The following is a 20,078-nucleotide window of genomic DNA, read 5'->3' on the forward strand; positions in this document are numbered from 1 at the left end:
CAGCTACTGTGATATCATCCCCGAGATGGAGTTGTGCATGTGCCTTTACCACCAAGGTCGTAGGTGGAGAGCATCCTTAAAATGTGAAAGCAGGTGGGGGGAAGAATCTCACTTGCTCTGGGGAAAATGTGAGTCGATAGATGTATTCACATGGACAAGGCTAAGGCTGGGTTTGCAGATTGTCACGTTTTGTTTTGCATGGGCTTTGGGTTGTCACTGTGCATGGACAGTGCCATCGCTGTGAATTCAGGGTGTTCCTTGGCTGCTGTGTGCTCACCAATGCAGATATTGGTCTTTTATCATCACCTGAGAATTTCTGTTCTGCTTTTCAGGTCTCACGAAGCTTTTAAACATGATCTTTTTGCAGGATGTCATTGGTGGAGCACTGATTTCGTCTGTGCTGCTCGTGCTCTTGTATCCTGCGTGGGACATGATTGATCACTTGCTGTTGACCAGTCCCTTCTGTCCACTCCTTTCCATAGCTGTCCCTCTTGTCTTATGTTACAACTACCCCAAACTAGACTATTACAGCCCTACCAGGGCAGACACCACTACTATCTTAGGAGCAGGAGCTGGAGCAACTGTGGGATTTTGGTTAGATAACCAGTACGCCACACCAGTCTACACCAGAGAAAATTTTCAGCTTGAATTTCCTGTGATCACCAGTAAAATAGTGGTGGTTGTCCTAGCCAGGTTCTTCGTCGGGATCTTTGTTGTTCTACTGACGCGCTGGCTCGTGAAGAGCGTGGTCCTTGGCATGCTGGGTTATCGGTACAAGTTTCCCATTGGCGACCTGGAAGCCCGGAGACGACTGGAAGTCGAAGTGCCGTATAAATTTATAACGTACTCCTCAGTTGGCTTCTGCGCTACTGTGCTCGTGCCGCTGCTGCACAAGCTGTTAGGACTGATGTGAGTGCAGCACCTTCCTTACAAAGTGATGTATGGCCCCACCATCCCAGAGATGCGATGAGTCGATTGAGGCTGGTAACTTGACCAAGAAGTGTTCTGTGCCTTTCTGCACTGGCCTGAAATACCCAATTCAGAAGTGTCACGGGAATCGCTGTACACAAGTGACTTTGGATTAGAAATCACTGAGCCCACTGTGTCCCATAATTAATGACCCCTCACCCAGATGACTAAAGGTGACAAGCACAGAGTACAAAGCCAAAACCCCTGACGGAACAGCAGCAGTGGCTGGTTTGCCATGGGGCTGGGGGTGCTGGAAAGCATGGCTCTGCTTGCGGGGCACTGGCTGCAGGGCTCCGTGGGCTGCAAAACTGCCTGCCTGGCCACGGGGTTGCTCCTGCTGAAGCAGGAGAGTGAGCCAAGGAAGGGCGCGCGTTGAGGGCATGGTGGAGTGAGGGGCTGGTGGGGTGGGGGAAGAGACAAGCAGCCAAGAGCAAAGTGCCGTTCTTGGGGTGTGCCCAAAGCTCTTGTCTGTGTCCTCTGGGCACTGGGGGCAAAGGAAGAGTGGCTGAAGGTAGGAAGGCGATGTGGAGTTGGAGGCTTTTCAAGTGCTGGCACCTTCCCGCTGTCGGGCTTTGGTGGGAGCGTCCTGCTGGCCAAGATGGCAGGCTGCTTCAGCAACCAGCGTCGGCAGAGATCAGAGACAGCCACACTTTGGTATGGCTGAGCATTGCTCTAAAGAAATCTGATGATTATTGTACTTGTCACTTGTCATAGTGTCTTCTGATAGTACTGCCAGACCTGGCTAGTTCTGTGTGAATGGTTTTATCCACTGCAATCCCTCAAAAAAAAAAAAAAAAAAGCAAAACTGAAAAAAAAAAGGTAAAACAGAAGAAAGAAAAATCCAACACAAAATGTTTGAAGTGATTTATAACAAATTTATCTTGGATAATAATGAGAAAGCCTCCACTAAGAGATCCTTTGCCTACATACAACCAAGCAGAGTAGTTAATGTAATGTTGAGGCTTATGTTCAAACTGTTTAACTCCAAATTAGCTTCCCTGTCTAGGGGATGGGACAAAGTCCTTCCTATCATGCAAGGGTGACACGTAGTTTCCTTAAACCACGTTGTGGAAGGAGCTGAGTGGTGACTCTGGTGACTACAACATTTGGCGATGATAAGATGCCATCGTTTTCTGGTGGTGCACAGCATTACGGTTGGTCTTCCATGCATCTTGCAATACCGTGTGTACACCTGTAGAATAGCTGTTGAAGAGTGTTCGCTATAACTCAGGCTGCTTATTTTAAAAATTTGTATATCAGCTGTTGGACCAATGAGCTGTTGAGAAATACAGCGGTGAATGTGGTCTGCTTGGCTAGAAAAATGTAACGCTATGACCATGGAGCTTCAAGCATGGCCCCTGTGCCTTCCCCTGGCAGCACACACAGTGAAAGCCAGCTTTTGAACCATGTACGCTTGTGTCTTCTTGGCTGCAAGAAAAACTAGCTTAAAGAATGTAAAGGAGGTGCTTTGCCATCAGTTGACCACTTGGATAAATACAATCAAGTTGCAAAAACATAGCTGAGAGTTTCGTCTGAGGAGCAGGAGGCATGTGTGTGGAAGAGCCGTGTGATTTTAAAGCCAGGTGGACAGTCCCCAGAAGAAATGCAGGCAGAAGTTTTAACCATTTTTAGGTTTGCTCGGGCTGTGGATAAACTTTTAAACTATGTTGTGCGGACTTCACACATGCATGTGAACAGCTTCCGTTAAGTCTTTTGGCCGGGCACGTGCCGCTCACATGGGCACTTTGGGGAGTGCTGGACCAGGGCCACCAAAGCTGCGGGGGCCTGTCCTGGGTCTCCCTCCTCCCCACGCACCATGGTGTCGCTGCCAGCAGGCTCTAAAGCACCTTTAAAATACCTTTTGTTATGAGTGCTTTATGCTGTAGTGCTGCATGGTAGAGCTGAAGCCCTGCCGAGGTGCCCCATCACAGAGGATAGGACCAAAATTGGGAAAAAACTTGATGGCAAGCTGAGGGTTTAAGCTGTGGGGTGGGATCAGTTTGTCCCAAGCAAGGCACAGTTTGACGGGGACAGTTCTGCAGTTTTATGTGTAAAATTTCTGTTCTGAATCACAGCTATTTTATGCTATAAAGATTTTATAAATTATATATAAATGCTTGGATTTATAAAGTATGTGCACAAGTATTTTTGTCTTTTACAGTATTCATCTGCATGTGATTCATGCAATATATGCAAACTGTACTTGGTTTAAATTTTAAAATATACGTATTTTGCAAAATTTGGTGTTTCTCTCTACATTTTGCATCCTCTGTTGCTCCTTGTAAACGATTGATACAAGGCGAACGAGTCGCAGTTTAAAAAGCTGCCCGAATGCACCCACCCACTTCCCTTCCCAAGCCGGCTGCTTGCAGCCCCTCTCCTGATCAGTGTCTCTGCTGTGCTAAGCAGCAACATCCTGCTCTTTTTAAAACATAAAAAAAGGACTACTGATGCACTCACAACTATTTGTTACATCCTTTGCAAATGGAAATGTGCGAATTGCCATGTTGTTAGTGATGGGGGACGCTTGGGCACCTGGAGTCTCCTTCACCTGCAATACCTATCTGTAATGGACTAAACAGTTAATTGGAAGCTAAATTTGTTTTGAAGTTAATATATGCAATCATAGCATGACATCCCATAAACCACAGAATATTTTGTGTTCATTGAGGAGCCTAACAAGGTTTTGTTGTCAAGGATGCGTATTTGAAACCGGGTAGGGCTGTATCCTTTCCTCAGCATCATGCCTGCCTGGAAGTGGTGTGCCCGTGGACCTCCAAGTGTCCACAGCTGCTTGGGGTGAGCCCTGATTGCTGCAGCATCTCAGGACCTTTGGGATCAGGGAAGGCTTTCAGCTGGGCTTTGTGCTGAGGCTGTGTTCGTGGGACCCTCTCAGGACCACAGCCATTCCCGCAGGGCCAGGCTTGAAGAGGCAAGTTCTCTGGCAAGGTAAGACACCTCATGCCTTCTGTATTTTGTTAACCTAAAGCACCAGGTCCTCCTGTGAACCCATGTGTGTCTTTGCTGTCTGTGGAAATGCTCCCCACCTCTTCACCCCCGCAGCTGGGGTGCCTCCACAGCTCCACCGTGATGGTAGGAAATGAGGTTTTGTGGCCAGTTTGATGGTTGTGTTCTGTACTCAGTAACGCAAAGGCATCAGCTGAATCCTCTCGAGTACATGTGCCCGTTCTCTAAAGTAGAACACTGCTTTTGATGTGAACAGGGTAGGAGATGATAACTTCCAGCTATGGATGCATTAGCCTCAGAGCCTGGGCTGTTGACTTCTCCTTAGTACTGCCCTGTACGTCCTGGTCCAGCACTCCAGCTCTCCATTCCGCGGCCTTCTTCAGCTGGAGGGGTCCTGCCAAGATAATCTTTTTCTAAATTTCCTTTGTTATGCTGCCAAGAGGGATGTAGCAGGCACCTCCCTTAGCTTAGTCCCCTCTGTCCTGCCTTCAGGCTGCCTCCTTCTGAGGCGCTCGCTCTGCAAACTGCTCTCGGGCTGCGTGGTGCCGAACCAGGCTTCCTCCTGTTGCAGGGCATCTCTGTGCCGCTGCCCCAGCACAGAACCAGCTTCGCTGGCAGCATCCCATTGTTACTGCACCCCTCCACAGGGATTAAAAACCAAACCAGTGAGTGCTGCATTTGCCTGTTCTAATTTTCCAGCAGTAACTTTGTCGTGACCCCCATATCCCAGTCCATCCAAGTTTCTATGTAAAACTGCAAGCAAGGGTGTTTGTTGCTTTTCTGGGTACAGGTGATTTAATTGAGGGGATGGAAGAAAAGATGATGGTCTCCGTTTCAGTTTTAACCCTTCTAACGCCTGCTGCAAGCAGAAGTTAGGAAACGTGGGTACGCCTCTGACCAGGGTGGAAGTGCAGCTTGGCAGCAGGTGGGATCTTGCATATTTGCTCAAACATGCGTAGGCGTGACCCTCATTTGCTGCCACCCAGCTCCTGCTCCACCTCCTGCTCCTGCCAGAAGCCATTGCCTCCCTCCACCCGCGTGGTTCTGCAGCCACCCGCTCGCCTGCCCTCGTGCCCGGCTCGCTTTCAAGGTCGTGGTGCGGTCAGAGGTGTCGCGTGTGCCCGTGATCCCCATGGCAGCCTCCTGGCAGCACCCCTTGCTTTTCCTCAGCCTGTTCCATACCCATCTGCCAAGCTGAGAATGATTTAAATTGCAAGGAGGCTACCAGCTGGAGATGGAAACAGTCCCAGGCGTTGCCTTTGCATAAACACTCACAGGCAACAGCGACGCGCAAGCGCACAGACCCAGGGCTGAGAGCTGCAGTCGGGCTCTCAGGGGTCCTGCTGTTCTGAAAAGCATCTTCGCAGCACTGAAGGACAGCGAGGACCAACCCAGAAGTCAGTCCTTGTGTCCAGCTGACACCCAACAGCCACCCAGACAGCACATTAAAACGGGCTTTGACCTCTCTGGCACCCGTTCTCCAGCCTTTTGTTCTCATGCTCGGATGCTGAGCGATGACCTGGATCCACAGCCAGTAGGAGTGGGCCAAAAGTCATTCATAATTGGGGACCGCTATTGAAAAATCGAACTTCCAACTCTTCCTTAGAGAAATACTGAAAGTTCAAAAGATTTTCAAAAATTGCTGCAAAGTCGCCACCAGCAGCAGGCAACGCTTCCTTTGCCAGAGTCCATCGCTACAGCAAAAGGTAAAAGCAAAATAGCAATGCTGGCAGCAGCTTTCTCCAGCACAAAGCTGCACGTTAGACAGGGTTATTACTGAATACAGCTACAAGCATGCTGTAAATATCAGATAATTGGTTTTGGGCTACGAAAGACAACGCCCTGCAATAAATCTGCTAGACTTGTATGAAATGTCTCACCTGTCAGGATTCACAGCTGATCCTGAGCACAGCACTCCAGCAAAGCTTGAGTTTCAGAGCTACAGCATCCTCTGCCAGGCTGCTGGCACTGCGTCTGGCTGTCAGAGGGGCCGGTGGCTCTGAAGAGGCTCTTTAACCTTTCTCTCCATCCTCTTGCTATTCTTTCAGCAAGTAATGCTACTTCCCCAGGACAGAGCTAATGCCCTGCTTGTGGAGCACTTAGCTACTGACACACAGGCAAATGGTATGAAAAAGAAGTGATCCCTAAAAGCCTCGCAACACATACCACTGTGGCTCAAGCCCTTAGTCCTAGCCTAATCTCGTCTTTACAAAGGACAGTAAATTCACAGGAGAATTGGGACACCCAAAGAGTCAAAAATATCTTGCATAGAGAAATGTATTTTGTGCACGCAAATGTGCCTGTACTCTGCTGAAATGCAGATCTGCCTCATTGTCGTCCTAATCCCCATGCATGACACACTCATAAACAGGGGGTTTTAATACTTACCATCTGCGTTACAGATTGCTTCCCACACTGAGCTTGCTTGGTTACAGTTGTGTAGGCATCATGGAGAGATATATCCTGCAAACGACAAGCTGGCTAATCCCTTGGGAGACCTTAAAATGCGAGCTGCAGTTTTCTCACTCTCCATGGGCACTGGAGTCAGCCGTGCAACGTATGGCAGCAGCTATATTCTCATTTCATGTCTGTCATGCAGAGATAATTAAAATCTACACTTCCATCTGAGGGGGACCATAGGGTTTCCAGATGGGTAACCGTAGTGTGTTTTTCATACTGGATTAACACCTGCACCAAAAAGCCTTGCCTGTTGCCCTCCCACCTGTTAAAATTACCGACAGGGCTACCATCGAAAAGCCATCATGGGTCTAGCAACAGGGAACCGTGCAGACATGCAGCTCATAAAACTATGAGCTTACCTTACCCTCACCATTGCACCTCTCTTCCTGTTGAGCCAGTAATTGTAACATCCTTCTCCAGCATCACCCTTGGATGGTCCCCTTCTGGGATCAGGGGCTATCTGGCTCTCTCAGCGGAAACGAGTCACAGCGTATCGGCCTAATTCAAAATACTCGCTATTGTCAGCCTGCATCACTAGCGATGGTTATAATATCACAGATGAGGGATAGCCAGCTTCGTTAGCAAGCCCGCAGAGTGCCTGCTTCAGCCTACTGAGCTGCTCGCCCGCTCAGTGACACCACACCAGGAGGGATGTATCAGGCATCGCTGTGCTGGATGGGGCTTCTCAGTTTCTCAGCTAGCAGAGGCACAACGTGCCAGGCTGTAGCACAACTGCTGCCAGAGAGACACCTAGAGGAACAGCCTGACCCGCGGGAGGTTTTCATACATTGTAAAGGGCAAAACTGCAAGAGAAATAAAACTGCCCGAAAGCCACGTGGTCCCCGCTGCGCAGCTGGGGCTCAGGAAGCCACCGGTGGGGCGGTGCGAGCGCAGTGGGACCGTGCTAACTTCTGCAGGCGAATGTGCTAGCCTCACTGGGACAAAGGCTTTGATATTTTTCAGCTCTTCATGCAAAAGACGACTGGCATATGCTCTCAAATACATTTCCCTGATTTGGTTTGGAGCTTCAAAAACCACTAGGCTTACATCAACCATGAAAAAATTTAATTCCACCCCCTCCCCTTTCTGAATTTAGAATGATAAAGGATCAACAGTTATGTCTGGAGTAGGGAAGCAGATATTACACGCATCTTGCTTACAAAATAGCTCTGGTTTTCATGAAACAAGTTTATTTTCCTCCTCCAGTCACTGATGAGCACATGACAACCGTACAGAATAAAAGCTCAACTCCATAGCTCTGCTCACATTCACTCAACATTTGCTCTAATCAATTATCTTATTTCATGCAATAAGAAAAGAATGAGATTCCTGTTATGCAGCCATAATCAGTTACAGTATGAAGCTGTGTCTGTGGAACATTTCTGATTTTGAAAACTAATCATGTGCTCTGCCATTGCATGTTGCTTGTAAAACGCTGGGCTTTTACCCAACTTGTTTCTTCCCCCGCAACCTTTTAAAAATATTGAGAGCATGGTCTAGCCCAAGATGGCACATTCTTACCCTGCAGAAACCAGCCAAATTTCACTGTAAGGAATATATTTACCCAGGGAGCCAGGCTCTGTTTTTCTAGTTTATTGGAACGTAAAAGCGTAAGCAGACATCTCCCACAGAGGAAGACAAAAGAGCAGAGGGTGTTGCATGTGACAGTGGATGGCTGTAGGAGGATAAAAGTCCTGTCTTCACACGAAGGGCTCAATATTGATCTCTAGGGCAGAGCACGGCATGGTGAGCTCAAACTTGGTGATAACATCAGGGTGTAGGACTCCAAGTCTCCCAATGCTTTGACCTTTGGCAAAGATCTCAGCACAGCGACCAGGAAAGAAAGCAGAGCCTGTAAAGAAAGTGAGAGAAAAATCAATATTTCTCTGGGCCAAAGAAGTCAATAGGCATTTAACATGGAGAACAAAGCTCTCAGTATTAAACTGTTCTCTGTGCTGAGATGCTAAGAAGGGGCTCTCACTTTCTTGCATTAACAGTTATCATGATTGACAGAGAACGAGGAAACACTTTGAGTTAAAAATAAAATGTGAAGCCCAAAGCATGGGTGTTTTTCACACTCCAGTTGTTTTGACTAAGTTACTCCTGTAATAAAAATTAGCACAGATGAGTCAGAGGGCTACTGAAATGAAGAACTTTTGCAGGCTTTAGGCTCCTTAACGCCTGAATGTTTCCCATCTTACTCTGTTTAAGGAAATAAAGCTTGCTGTCATCTCAGGGGTAAGTAGGCATGTCATGTTTGATTACACGTCACATAATTAGTAACAACCTACATTCCTCATCTGGAGAAGAGCTTTTAAGCAATTTCATATACACTGTAAAACTGTAGAAGAATGAACAACTCAAAGGAAGCTGAAGATCATCATCCTCTTACCTCAAACCAAGCCCCAAGTTTTAAATGTTATTTGGGAGTTTTTAAAAAAAAAATAAAAACCAAGTTGTTGAATTGGCCATGAAGAACTTGGAGGAGCTGTGCAGACTTTTTCATGGAAAGTCTTCCCTACCTGAGAACTTATCTGTGCATGGTGGCTATACCAGCAATACCTTCAAACTTGTCTATAGCAGCTATGCTTTCAAGTTTTTGCTGTCTGTCCTGAGGTGAGCGGCACTTTGACCTGACAGCCCTTCAAAAGACAAAAGCACTCCAAACCAGCAAGCTGCTCCTTCTGAAGCCACCTCTTTCATAACAAGTGTGTGGAAGCAATGCACAGTGCGCAGGACCTCCAGTGAGTAGGTCTCAGCAGACGATGCTGTGAACTCAAAGGAGGAAAGGGGAGAGAGGATGAAATGAGGCCACTGAATCCTACAGATCCTCCTGTAGAAAGTTGCCTCCACCATGTTTTTAATGCTACTACTCTTGCAGAGAGGTTTCTACTCAGGAGTTAAACAAGTTGGCAGAGAGAGCGTTGAGGTCAGCTTCCCTGCCCTCACCCCTTGCTCTGCGTCTTTACCTCAACGGGCTAAAATCCAACAAAGCACCTTCTACAAGAAGAGCTGGTTATTGAGTATGTGTGAGGTTGGATGAGAACCATCCCTGCTGTACTTGCTCCTGTGCCAGTACGAAGACAACAGCTGAGGAGCTGCTTCCAGTCCTGCTCCCTGCCTGCTACCGACATGGTGCTCAGCCCTTCAGCTTCCTCTACATCCTGCAAAAGGATCACAAGAATTTCCTAATGGCAACTTACTCTCTGGTTGCTCCAAATGCTATTTAAGGTTCAGGATCAGCCCAGGACATTTTACTGCGCTTACGGGGAGCTATTTCGAAAACGCAATAAAGGCTCAAATTAACCTCAAACCTCAGGAACGTTTTCATGACACTGATCACTGGTTGTCAAGCCCAGAGATACATTCTTTGTTACCTCCCCAGTGGAAATAGTTCATTTAAGAAGCGTCTCCTATGAGGTTTGTAGTTGTAACTTGCAGCTACAAGAATAAGAACAGCAATTAGGCCTTTTTCTTGACCAACTTGCTGCAAGTGCGAATTAACTTAAATGTGTACTTCAGTTCTGGCTGCCTTGTGAAATCTGACGGCAGCAGTAAATGATCACAGAAAGTTACCTAAAGGCTGTTTTAAAAAATGTTCAGAACCAGTATCTTTTAAATCATCGAGTTCCAGTCTTTGCTATGTGCACAAAACAACCACTTAGACTGGACGTACAAAAGTGAAATTATCTGGCCCCTGGATGTTACTGGCACGTGACTGTAGTCAAACATGCTTGTCCCTGCCAAGCTGCACTACTCAAAACAAGTGTTAAAATAAAACTTGACAAAACAAATTTAGAGAAGAAACAAATGCCACACATATAGATCACTCTGCAGATTGTGGGTGAAAACATAACCTAAAAATAAAGTACCCTTGTATTAGTGGTAAAGGCTTTCCTATTTGTGAATAAAGCTGGTATTGTACCAAGGATGTGAGCAGCACACAGTGACGTTCTTTTAGTAACTCGACTGTAAGCTTAAACTGGCACAAGAGCAAGAACCAAGCAGAAGTTAATAATGTTGGCATGGTAACCCACTATAAAATTATAGGGAAAAAAAGCTTTGACAATATGGTTAGTTAAAAAGCTGTGAGTCTGACTTGTCTGTTCTTCTGAGCTGCCTTGGGAAAGTTACTTTATCTTCTTGCACATCTAGACCCAATTATATCACGGGACTTAACTGTTTTTAAACTTGCAGACATCTGGATGGGGTCTAAAATAATACTGTACTCAGTCAATCTATCAAAGGCAGTTTCCAAGATCTGTGCTGCTTCCCCTTGTGTGAAACTATTTTATGGTTTCAGGCACAAGAAACGGCTAGCTATCAGGGCATCACTAGTTGCTGGTCTCCCAGTGAGAAGTTAGGCAGAAGGCGGACAGGCGACAGGGAGACTTGAAGCCTTACCTGATCCTCACATTTGCTACTACTGACCTTCCCTAGAAGGTTAACTTCAGTAGGAGTCCCTTTGCATTTAACTAATAATATGTATTTGTGATAAATTTTGAAAACTGATGGCAATTCATGACATTATATTGGAAACTATGAAATGGCTAAATGATTATGGCATAAAGTGAAGAGTTACGTTGGCTACGATCTTAACATTGATAAAATTTATCCCTTATTACAATGAGCTTACAGCACAGCTTCATAATACAAGTGAACTGTATCAGTGAAGCACCTGTCAAAAGGGCAGTGGTGTCTCTCCACCTGGAGAGGGGAGGAGAGTGGCACCAATTGCTGATCTGGTTGAAACCTTTACCATGAAACCACAGATTCAGCGCGGCTCTGAATATGCTGCACCAGGCTATGGGTCAGGTGTTCAGTCGTATTTTCTCTCTCATATGCGGCAACTGATGCTGGACCATGATGTTATTTTACTTTGTGCTTCCTTGCAATGAAGAAGTAAACATATAATTAATATGAAGGGGGAACATTTAGCTCTCCAAAGTGCAGGAAGCAGGACCTACAAATCACCTCTCCATTTCTAGTTAAGCTGACCCTGAAATGTTGGTTACTTCACCATGCAGTCACTAGTGTGCCCAGCACTTTGCAGATGTGGCACTTGCAGGGTATACTTCTGTGACTGGAAGAGATCAGACAATAAGCAAATACAATTGAAAGAACCTGTTAAAAGCTTAAGGATCCCCATCTGTCCAGCTAACACTTGGCTCTTGCACTAAAGAAACATTAGCTGAGGAATAGGTTTACAGAAAGTTTATGAACTCTGGTTAATAATGAAACTATTATTATGATAACTGGCTGCACTACAGAATGCTTCGAAGTATACTCCTGCCTGCCAAAAGGGCCTCCAGACTGCAACCTACAGATGGGGGATCTAAGGTCTTCCTCATCTTAGTGACTCTTCCTTGCCTACACACCTGGTAAGGGAAGAAGGCTGGCTCACGCCTGAGACTAGGTGGTGTTGGTCCATGTATCTCTACCAGGGTACCAGAATTTGAAGCAAATGTACATTTCAGATAAAAAAATTCAGACATTGAAAGGGAAGCACATAAAGAATGAAAAAACTCAGAAGAAACATGAAAAATCTGAACAGAAAGGGGGGAAAAGAGAAATGAGCATTTTGTAGCTGGGGGGAGTGCTTTGACTGAGGGACCAACCATGACTAGAAAAGGAGACCTGAGCTAGAGGAACCCTACTGTGCTGAGGACAAGCCATGGGTTGCAGGAGGACCTGAGCAACCTGTAGAGCAGGACAGGAAACCAGAGGGTTCATCAAAATAACCAGGAAACAAAGGTAAGGATTTTTTTTCTTCCCTGGTTTGTGTGTTTCTTGTATTAACAAGTAAATAGCAATGGTGTTTTAGATTTCTAGCAAAGCTTGTGTTATGGACTGGACTATGATGTCAACTCCTGAAGTAAAGGATAAAACTTCAGAGTGAGAGTCATGGCTGTATGAAGGACATGTGCGTATGCTTCTTGCACGTATAGGGAATCAGGAAAAAATGCATGTGCTGTTACCTTGTTTGAAGAGATCACACCATAAGTTGAAGCCCAGTGCTCTTAAGCTACAACAGCCCTGATGCCAAAAGGAGTCCAATGGGTGTGTTCCCAGAAAAGTTAGCAGCTGTGACGTGCAGCTTTTGAGCAGGAGTTTGAAGCTGACAATAGAGTTTGTCCTATTCATGTACATAATATCGCCAAGAAGGTTATGGTTGTGAAGAGCACAGTCCTCCTGAAGAAGGCTTTCACTAGCCAAGCAATCACCACAGCACACCTGGAGGCTCTGTTATCAGTAGGTGTGCTGGGAAGGGACTGCATTTGCTGCTGGTGCCGTTGTATTGAAAGGCTGCTCTTGTAGGTCTGGTTCGTTGTACCATCAAGTACATTGAGAGCTAAAATTAATTTAAAAATTGTAGTTTGCTATACCATTCATTTTAAGGATAATAGATTTATCACTTTTCATGCAGTTAATCTTTTCTGCTCTGCGCACAAATAGCACTTCATAACTTTCACCTTGAAATCTAGTCCAAGATCGTACTGTCCTTGCTGATAGAGACCTGTACACTGCCAGAGGAAGCCAGAAGATCTAAAAATGGAAATTCACCTCTTAATATGTCAACATTGTAACTGGTAGTTATGAGGAGTGAAGTGAAATACAACATGTGTTCCTAAAGAAAAGATGCCAAAGCCAGCCATGTCTTACATTGACATACTACATGCAAGCGAAAGACAAGCTACTTCTCGTGGCTGCAAGGAAGAATTTAATTTCCAATGTTCAGTGAGGTAGAAATAACACCTTTAATTAAAGCTTCTGTAGCATGTCCTCAAAATCTGTAATTGCCTCTCTGTATTCAGCCAACAGGGCCACTTTGATTGCTCTGGGGTAATTCTTTAGCCAATAATCCAACAGAGCACGTAGTCTTTAGCACATTTTCTGGCTAATTGACCCTCAAAGAGCTCTGAGTTCCCTCCACTCTTTGTTGTCAAACACCTTGCACGGTTTCTTTTCTTTACCTTACTCTCCTTCTTTTTCAAAAAGAAATAGATTGAAGTGGTATTGTAGGCTTACAGTTGCACTAAGCCTTCAAACCTATGCATTTGTTCCTGTAATTTGAAGGAACATCGGAAGCTGAAGCTTAAGAAGGTAATAGAGCAGAGCTCATGTGGCCTTCAAAGTCTTTCATCTTAATTCTCCATCCCCTTAGTCACTCCGGCTGCCCTTTCACTACCTCATCCTGACCCACCTGGTGAAGTATTTTACATGTGCTACATTGGAAGGAATTTAGTTTTGTGAGGGTAGATGATGTTTTTCTTTTTAGGATCAGGTTCTTCACATTTTTTACTAATTCCTTCTTTTGGAAAATACACTCAAATGCAGAGTCATAGGACTGTACACTACCAGACCAGTCAGATTTTCAAAGTCAGCTTACCTTTTCTTGCCCAGGTATGCCATGCAGTCAGGCTTCCACCACCTTATGCAAAACCACAGCAACCTCAAAATCGTATCTTGTCATGGGATGATTTACCTTCGGCTAAGTTTTAAAATCACAGACATATCAAATCTTGCATGATTTTTTGGAACACGCTGAGAGACCAATTGCTCTTTTAAGTTGCACATTGTCAGCAGTTCTTCCCCCATATACTTTCATGTCCAGAAAAACTATACTTTGGGCTCAGTGGGATATTTATTAACTTTCATTTCTTGGTTTGTAACTCCTGACTAAAGCTGTGCCAGAACAACCTCCACTCCCCAGATCACACCTAACTGTAATGACATGTCAGGAAATTCAAATCAGTACAATTAAATTTAAGGTAAGTGCCTTAGATTGATTCCCCCTCCTCCCTCAAGAAATAATTAACACTTATAAGATGACAGAAGAAATATCTGCATGATATGAACAAACACGTCCTCTGTCTAAATGACATCTTTCATTTTGATTTTTGCCTATGTTTTTTCAAAAGCCTCCACACAAAGGGCATAGTAGAAGAGGGAAAAGGGACAATCAAGTATTTACTTGGATTGGTTCACTGAACATCCAAAGATAGAGTTGAATATTAGAGTCCTTCTGCAGACAATGAGGCTAGGGAATATGGAGAATCATCCACAAATTTGCAGCGGTCTGTCAACTAATCATCATCTTGTGTTACAACCAAGTCATTTGCTGCAATTTTATTAACTTTTATCTTGGGGAGGGTGTGAGGAAAAACTAATTCTTCTATCGCATAAGAACCCTCACATACAACTCTAAAACTGAATAGATTCTATTTTGTATTTGACTATATTTAAGACTATTTAGGGATCGGTAATATTGTTTTACCAATACAAACTTACAATACACTGTAAGCAGTGTGGAAATAATGATACTGCTTGGGTCAGGGGCCAGCTGTTGCTAGTCATGTTGAAGTGTGTTGCAGTGATGAACTGGGAACTGGTGTAGCTAGTAGTCTCTTTGCTTTGTTTGCCTTGGGAAGAACAGAGACCAACATAGACTTTTCGGCTAGATTTATCTTTCATTCTTGCTGTAGAGTGCCCCAGGAGCTTTAACAGAAGATGTTTGGTGTTGCTGGATGTCAGGAAGTGGTTCAAGACTGTAATAGGTTTGGAGCTCCTCTTTATTCGCCTGTGTTATTCTCAGGACTACATCAGTGTCAGACACTTAAGATTATTTGGGTAAAATCACTGTGTTCCTGCCTTTCTTAATGGAAGGTAATGTGTGGGTGGATGCCGTGGCTGAGGAAAGAAGACGTTTTGGGTCGCTGATCTGGCTACCAGGATTTCATGTATTCAGTGCTGGAGTACAAGGGTGGCTGCTTAAATAATATGTACAGAAAAACTAAAGTAGAAAACCTAGAAAGAAATTTATCAAATTCCATGTATCTTTCTAGAAATCAGTATTTGTGTATAGAGCTCAATAAATCTGCATCTGTGTGGCAGTTGTGAGAAACAGCAATTCTACACTGGAGTTTAGCTGCACTGTAGAATTACCATTACATAGCTAATCTTTGCTTTTAGGCCAGTTTTATCTGATTTATCCAGATTTATCTGAAATGTTATACTTCGTCCTGTCTAGAAATAGCAAACCTAAGCTGATACTGTGTCACAGCTATTTATAAAACTAGAGAATTCCTAATCCCAAATGAAGCTTTTTTTTTAAGATGTCTTGCTATTTCACTTGAGTTAGAGAACAGAAAGCTTTGAATATTAAAAAACCTTAATTTCTTTCTGTTCCATGACTGCATTTATCCCCCTTTAAATATCTAAAGGAATAATTCATCCTTGCAAACATCAGAATCTGCAGAAACTAGGAAACAATAAACCATATTTATGGTAGGGGGTATAATATTCTCTATGTATGCACGGTAAGGCAGCAGATTTGAGCTTTTAGGCTCTGCTTTCATACAAGCATTAGAGAGTAACAAGAATTATCACTGAGCCAGTCTGCAAGTCTACTTTAGTTTGCATGTTGTTTATTCACTTCATGCCCTAGACCAAGCCGTCATCTCCTCCCAGTGACTTGACATTACTCGCCGAGATAAGTAACAGCCACCTGTTGTTACGCTTTCACAGCTCCCACATTTCATGCCTTTTGGAAAATGACAAACTAGCATGGAACAATACATAATTAAACAATGAATCTCAGCAGTCACTAGAACTGTTAATTGGTTTTAGCAACTAAGACTTCTCCTGCAAACCAATGCCTTGTAGCTGCACCACTAGGAACAGGAATGCTTGAACTGGCTGAGTGTGAGCTGGCCCAGGACCGGGAGCAATACTGGGTCTACAACAAATATGGGTATTCTGCTTTTGGACCCAAACAAGGAGGGTCTGTGCCCAGCACAAGTGCTGGGCTGAGTATGCACTAGCTCAGTATTCCTTTGCTTACTCACTGCTTTCTCACACGTACGCACGAGCGAAGGTAAAGTCAATTCCTCTGCCATGGGCAAGAGAAACACTGATCTTGGGATCCTGCTTTCATGTTGATCTAAAAGTCTGAGCCAAAGTCTTGCAAATTCCTGTTTAAAATTCAATTGCATCAATAAATGTTAGAAAATGCATGTAAGATGAAATTTGAAACACTGCCCCTCTGCCTCCATATCACAGTTCAAAAATCAAACCAGTTCACAGAACTGCTTAACTATGGGCTATAAATTTGACATGATCACAATTGCCAGCATTAATCCTGTCGTGCAAATGAAAGCATACAGACACTCAGCTGGCCTCAAGCCACAGCAGGCTGTGCAGGAGGTGAAAACAGAATCAAAGGGTGAAGCTGTGGCACTGCTCAAGTGTAGCACTTCAGCAGGGAAGCTGGTGCAGCCAGACCTGCACCTGACCCTCACCACTCAGATCACTGCCCCCGTGTACTGAGAAAGGAGATGTGCAATTTGCTGCTATTTCTGCTCCTGGCTTGGATGAATCATTTCTGTTGTAGAGAAGGCTTTGCAACATTGAAAATATAGTTTCTGATTAAGAAATAATTTTCTATTTCAAAAGCAATGGGACAGACAGAAGAAATGAAAATTACTGAATTCTGTATTATATAATGTAAGCTGTGCCAGATGTTTAAAACCCTTGATGCAAGGAAGATTTTTTCTTTTATCTGTTAGACTTCTTATGATGTATCATTAAAAAAGATAGTTGCCTTTAGAGGGGAGACAGGGAGGAGAGGGAAGAATTAAACTCTGAAGAGGCCTCCCCAGTAAAGAAACAGCAGAAGAGCAAAGACAACGTCAGGGAGAAGAAATTAACACTTTGAGCTCAGGAACACAAATACCCATGATTTAGATGGTTCTGAGAGTTGACACAAACTGGTAGAAAATAAAAAGTCTAATTGTCAGGAGCAATGTTACTACTTCTTGGAGCATCTCTAAACTGCCAAAGTAAAACGCAATGGGAAGCAAAATATTGTTATCTTTATTACTACTTGCAAAAGAGGAAGAGAAGATAGCTTGTGTCTCTTTATAAGCTGACTTGACACCCCTCCCCAGAATATTTTTGCAGTTACTATAGGTTTTTTTTTCTCCCAGTATTGTACTACAGGAAACATACTTCTAAATGAGTCAATTCAAAGGAGTTTCTCTTCTGAATTTGAGAAACAAATATTTCCTTTGTTCTCTTACTGAACTTTTTTATTTCGTATGTGGGGGGAAAAAGTGTGTCAAACATGATTTGGTGATGAAAGTTTAAGAGACAAAGAAGTCTAAGCCTGTCAAACCTTTTATTATCCCATGATATGCTAAAATAAGGTACTTTTCCTCTAACTGGTACTCTTCTTTTGGGGATAAGGGTTGTGCAAACAGATTACACTTGAAGGTTATCAGGAAGGAACGTTCAAAAACTTTCAGAAGACAAGCTGAAATGACCATAGGAATGGAAAAAGCGCTCCTCAAATTCAATTCTGATAGCCTCTTTTTCATAATAAAAATCAATTGTTCAGTACAAAGCTAATGAAATGAGACTATTTCCAGAACCAAACTATGGGTTTTCCCACAAACTGTGTTGCTTGGCCTAACTGCATCACTTGCAATAGCAAGACACTTCTGAGCTGTCCACTGTTACAGCATGCTGTCAGATTTCGATAAACCAGTTTTATCTAGAGAAAAGCCAAACACTGTAGACTCCCACTTTGGCTAATTAAATAATATAAGCAACTTTCCTGGTTCATACCTTTGCCAGCTACCTCCTTGGGTGTTAATCCAGTTACAACCAAATTTAAGGCATCAGTACTAGTGGGGAACATACTTGATCAGATAGAAACAAACATGGTCTAAGTTTGTAGGGATTTAGTTTCTATAAATCTGAAGTCCTATATTTACAGGAAGGAAATAAAGAGCAGAGGTAATAGACAATTAAAGGGACACTAAGTGAGTAGACACACCCACTATATTACATAATTTAATTTAATTTTGAGTTGTTAGAACTGTAGTTCTTCATGTAACTAAGCTCCCTTGATGCTGTAGGAAAAATTGTTCAAGAGAAAAGAATAAGAAATTAATTAGAAATTTGTTAGATCTCAGAGTAGTAGCCAACACTGGAAAAGTCACGAGAACTAGTGACAAACATCCAATTTTGCAAGAAGCCTTATAATTAAGCCATTGTAGTGATCAGTGCTGGAACTCCTGAAACCCCTTGTAGAATTAGGGTAATAGATTTTAAAGTACTAAAATCAGTCAGATTTAAAAAAAAAAAACCAAAACACCTGTCCTTACCTCTTAGTGTTGTTAATTCATGAAGCGAACTGGGTGGTGGGGAGGGACTGAGCAGAAAAATAGGAGTGGAAGATTGGGAGATCTTAAAGAACTATTTGATAAATGAGTAGTACTAGTTTCACAACAAAAACTGGGAATGTTTTTGGCTAAAACACTATCCGTATTTAGTGCTGAAGTGAAATTGGTCAAAAATCAGAAAAGCTACTTAGAGACAAAGATGAGAGAAATAAATTGCACTTCATAAAATGTGATTAATAATAGTGGCTGAAAGTTCATCAAGGAAACTAAATAAGTTAGGGAAGACTAACGACTGGCAGCAATAAAGACCGCATTAGAAAGATTTTTTTTTTTTTTTTTTTAAGAATACTGGAAACAAATTGTAGGTAGAATACTTCCATCTGCTAACAAGACTGGTTGAACTTTTTATGCGGGACGGAAATGTGTAAGTTCTTAATATCTTTTTCTCATCTGGGGGAAAAATGGTATTCTTGACTATAATAAGGTCTCTTCCAGTCCACTGAAAAAACAAAGAATATGTTTCATTACATCTACCAGGACTAGACTGTTTCTGAGACGCTAGGAGTCTTAGGCACTAGAATTATGGCACAATTCTCAAAGCAAATATCCTGCCTGCTGCTTTTGACTTATAGTAACAATACCAGAAATTCTGTAGTACTAGAAAAAAGTTAATGTGGTGCCAGTATTCCAATGTGCATGATCTAGACTGATCCTGGGTGAGAAAAAAATTTTTTGGGAATTGGCAAATGTGAAATTCAGAGGATGTGAACACAGTCAATTACCAGCTGATACGTTTTTATTGGAAACACATGTTGTCAAACAAATCATTATCTACCAAACTTGTAATTTGAAAGACTACAAACACAAGGATGCAATAGCACCTATAAAGTATCTACTTTGGAATGCCAATTAAATGGATTAAAAATTGACTGATGTCTTCTAGTATGTCAAAAACAATACTTGGAGGCTTCATAGTAAAATTGGCACATTTCCTTTAGTTATCTCTGAGTAAATGCACAATTATTGACATTCACGAGCAATGCAATGGCTGCCAAGACAGGCAACCGAAAGGCCAGTTTTGCCATAAAAAGTAATCGAGCTACAGTTTGTTAAAATAAAACAGGTCTTAATAATGCCAAGTTCAACACAGGGAGTAAACATCTGTGTATATTACAGTCTCTCAATTTAAACTAATCACCAGAGATAGATGACGAGGTTCAATTCTGTACATGTAACTTGGAATCAGTCCCAGACTTCCCTCCTCTTGTTTTGTGACTTGAGGTTCACAGTCTAAATCTTTTGAGGTTGTTTGTTGTATAATTATTATTATAAAAGCAAAAGTTTATTGATGTTTTTAGTTGTGGAGGTAACTATTACACCTCTAATTTCACAGCTAAACCCTACTGAATGAGAAGCTATTAGTATGATTTACTGTGGAATTAAGATTTTCTACACTTTACCACACCTTTCATTTAATTAAATAAGGGCAGTAAA

General features: G+C 43.1%; 2 protein-coding genes across 3 annotated transcripts in view; one reads left to right on the plus strand and one right to left on the minus strand.

Annotated features, from left to right (window-relative positions):
- Positions 1–988, plus strand: part of SGPP2 (sphingosine-1-phosphate phosphatase 2) — a 35,657-nt gene extending 34,669 nt beyond the window's left edge. For both annotated transcript variants that reach the window (XM_086618431.1, XM_086618432.1), the window contains exon 5: positions 368–988. In XM_086618431.1, coding sequence (XP_086474557.1) covers positions 368–913 — 546 coding nt within the window. In that variant the 3' untranslated portion in view covers positions 914–988. The remainder of the gene's footprint in view (positions 1–367) is intronic.
- Positions 989–7,974: 6,986 nt separating this feature from the next.
- FARSB (phenylalanyl-tRNA synthetase subunit beta) overlaps positions 7,975–20,078 on the minus strand; it is a 39,823-nt gene continuing 27,719 nt past the window's right edge. The window contains exon 17 of the mRNA XM_086618116.1: positions 7,975–8,248. Coding sequence (XP_086474242.1) covers positions 8,097–8,248 — 152 coding nt within the window. The 3' untranslated portion in view covers positions 7,975–8,096. The remainder of the gene's footprint in view (positions 8,249–20,078) is intronic.

Source organism: Tauraco erythrolophus, chromosome 11 (assembly GCF_009769465.1).
Source record: "Tauraco erythrolophus isolate bTauEry1 chromosome 11, bTauEry1.pri, whole genome shotgun sequence".
NCBI lineage: Eukaryota > Metazoa > Chordata > Aves > Musophagiformes > Musophagidae > Tauraco > Tauraco erythrolophus.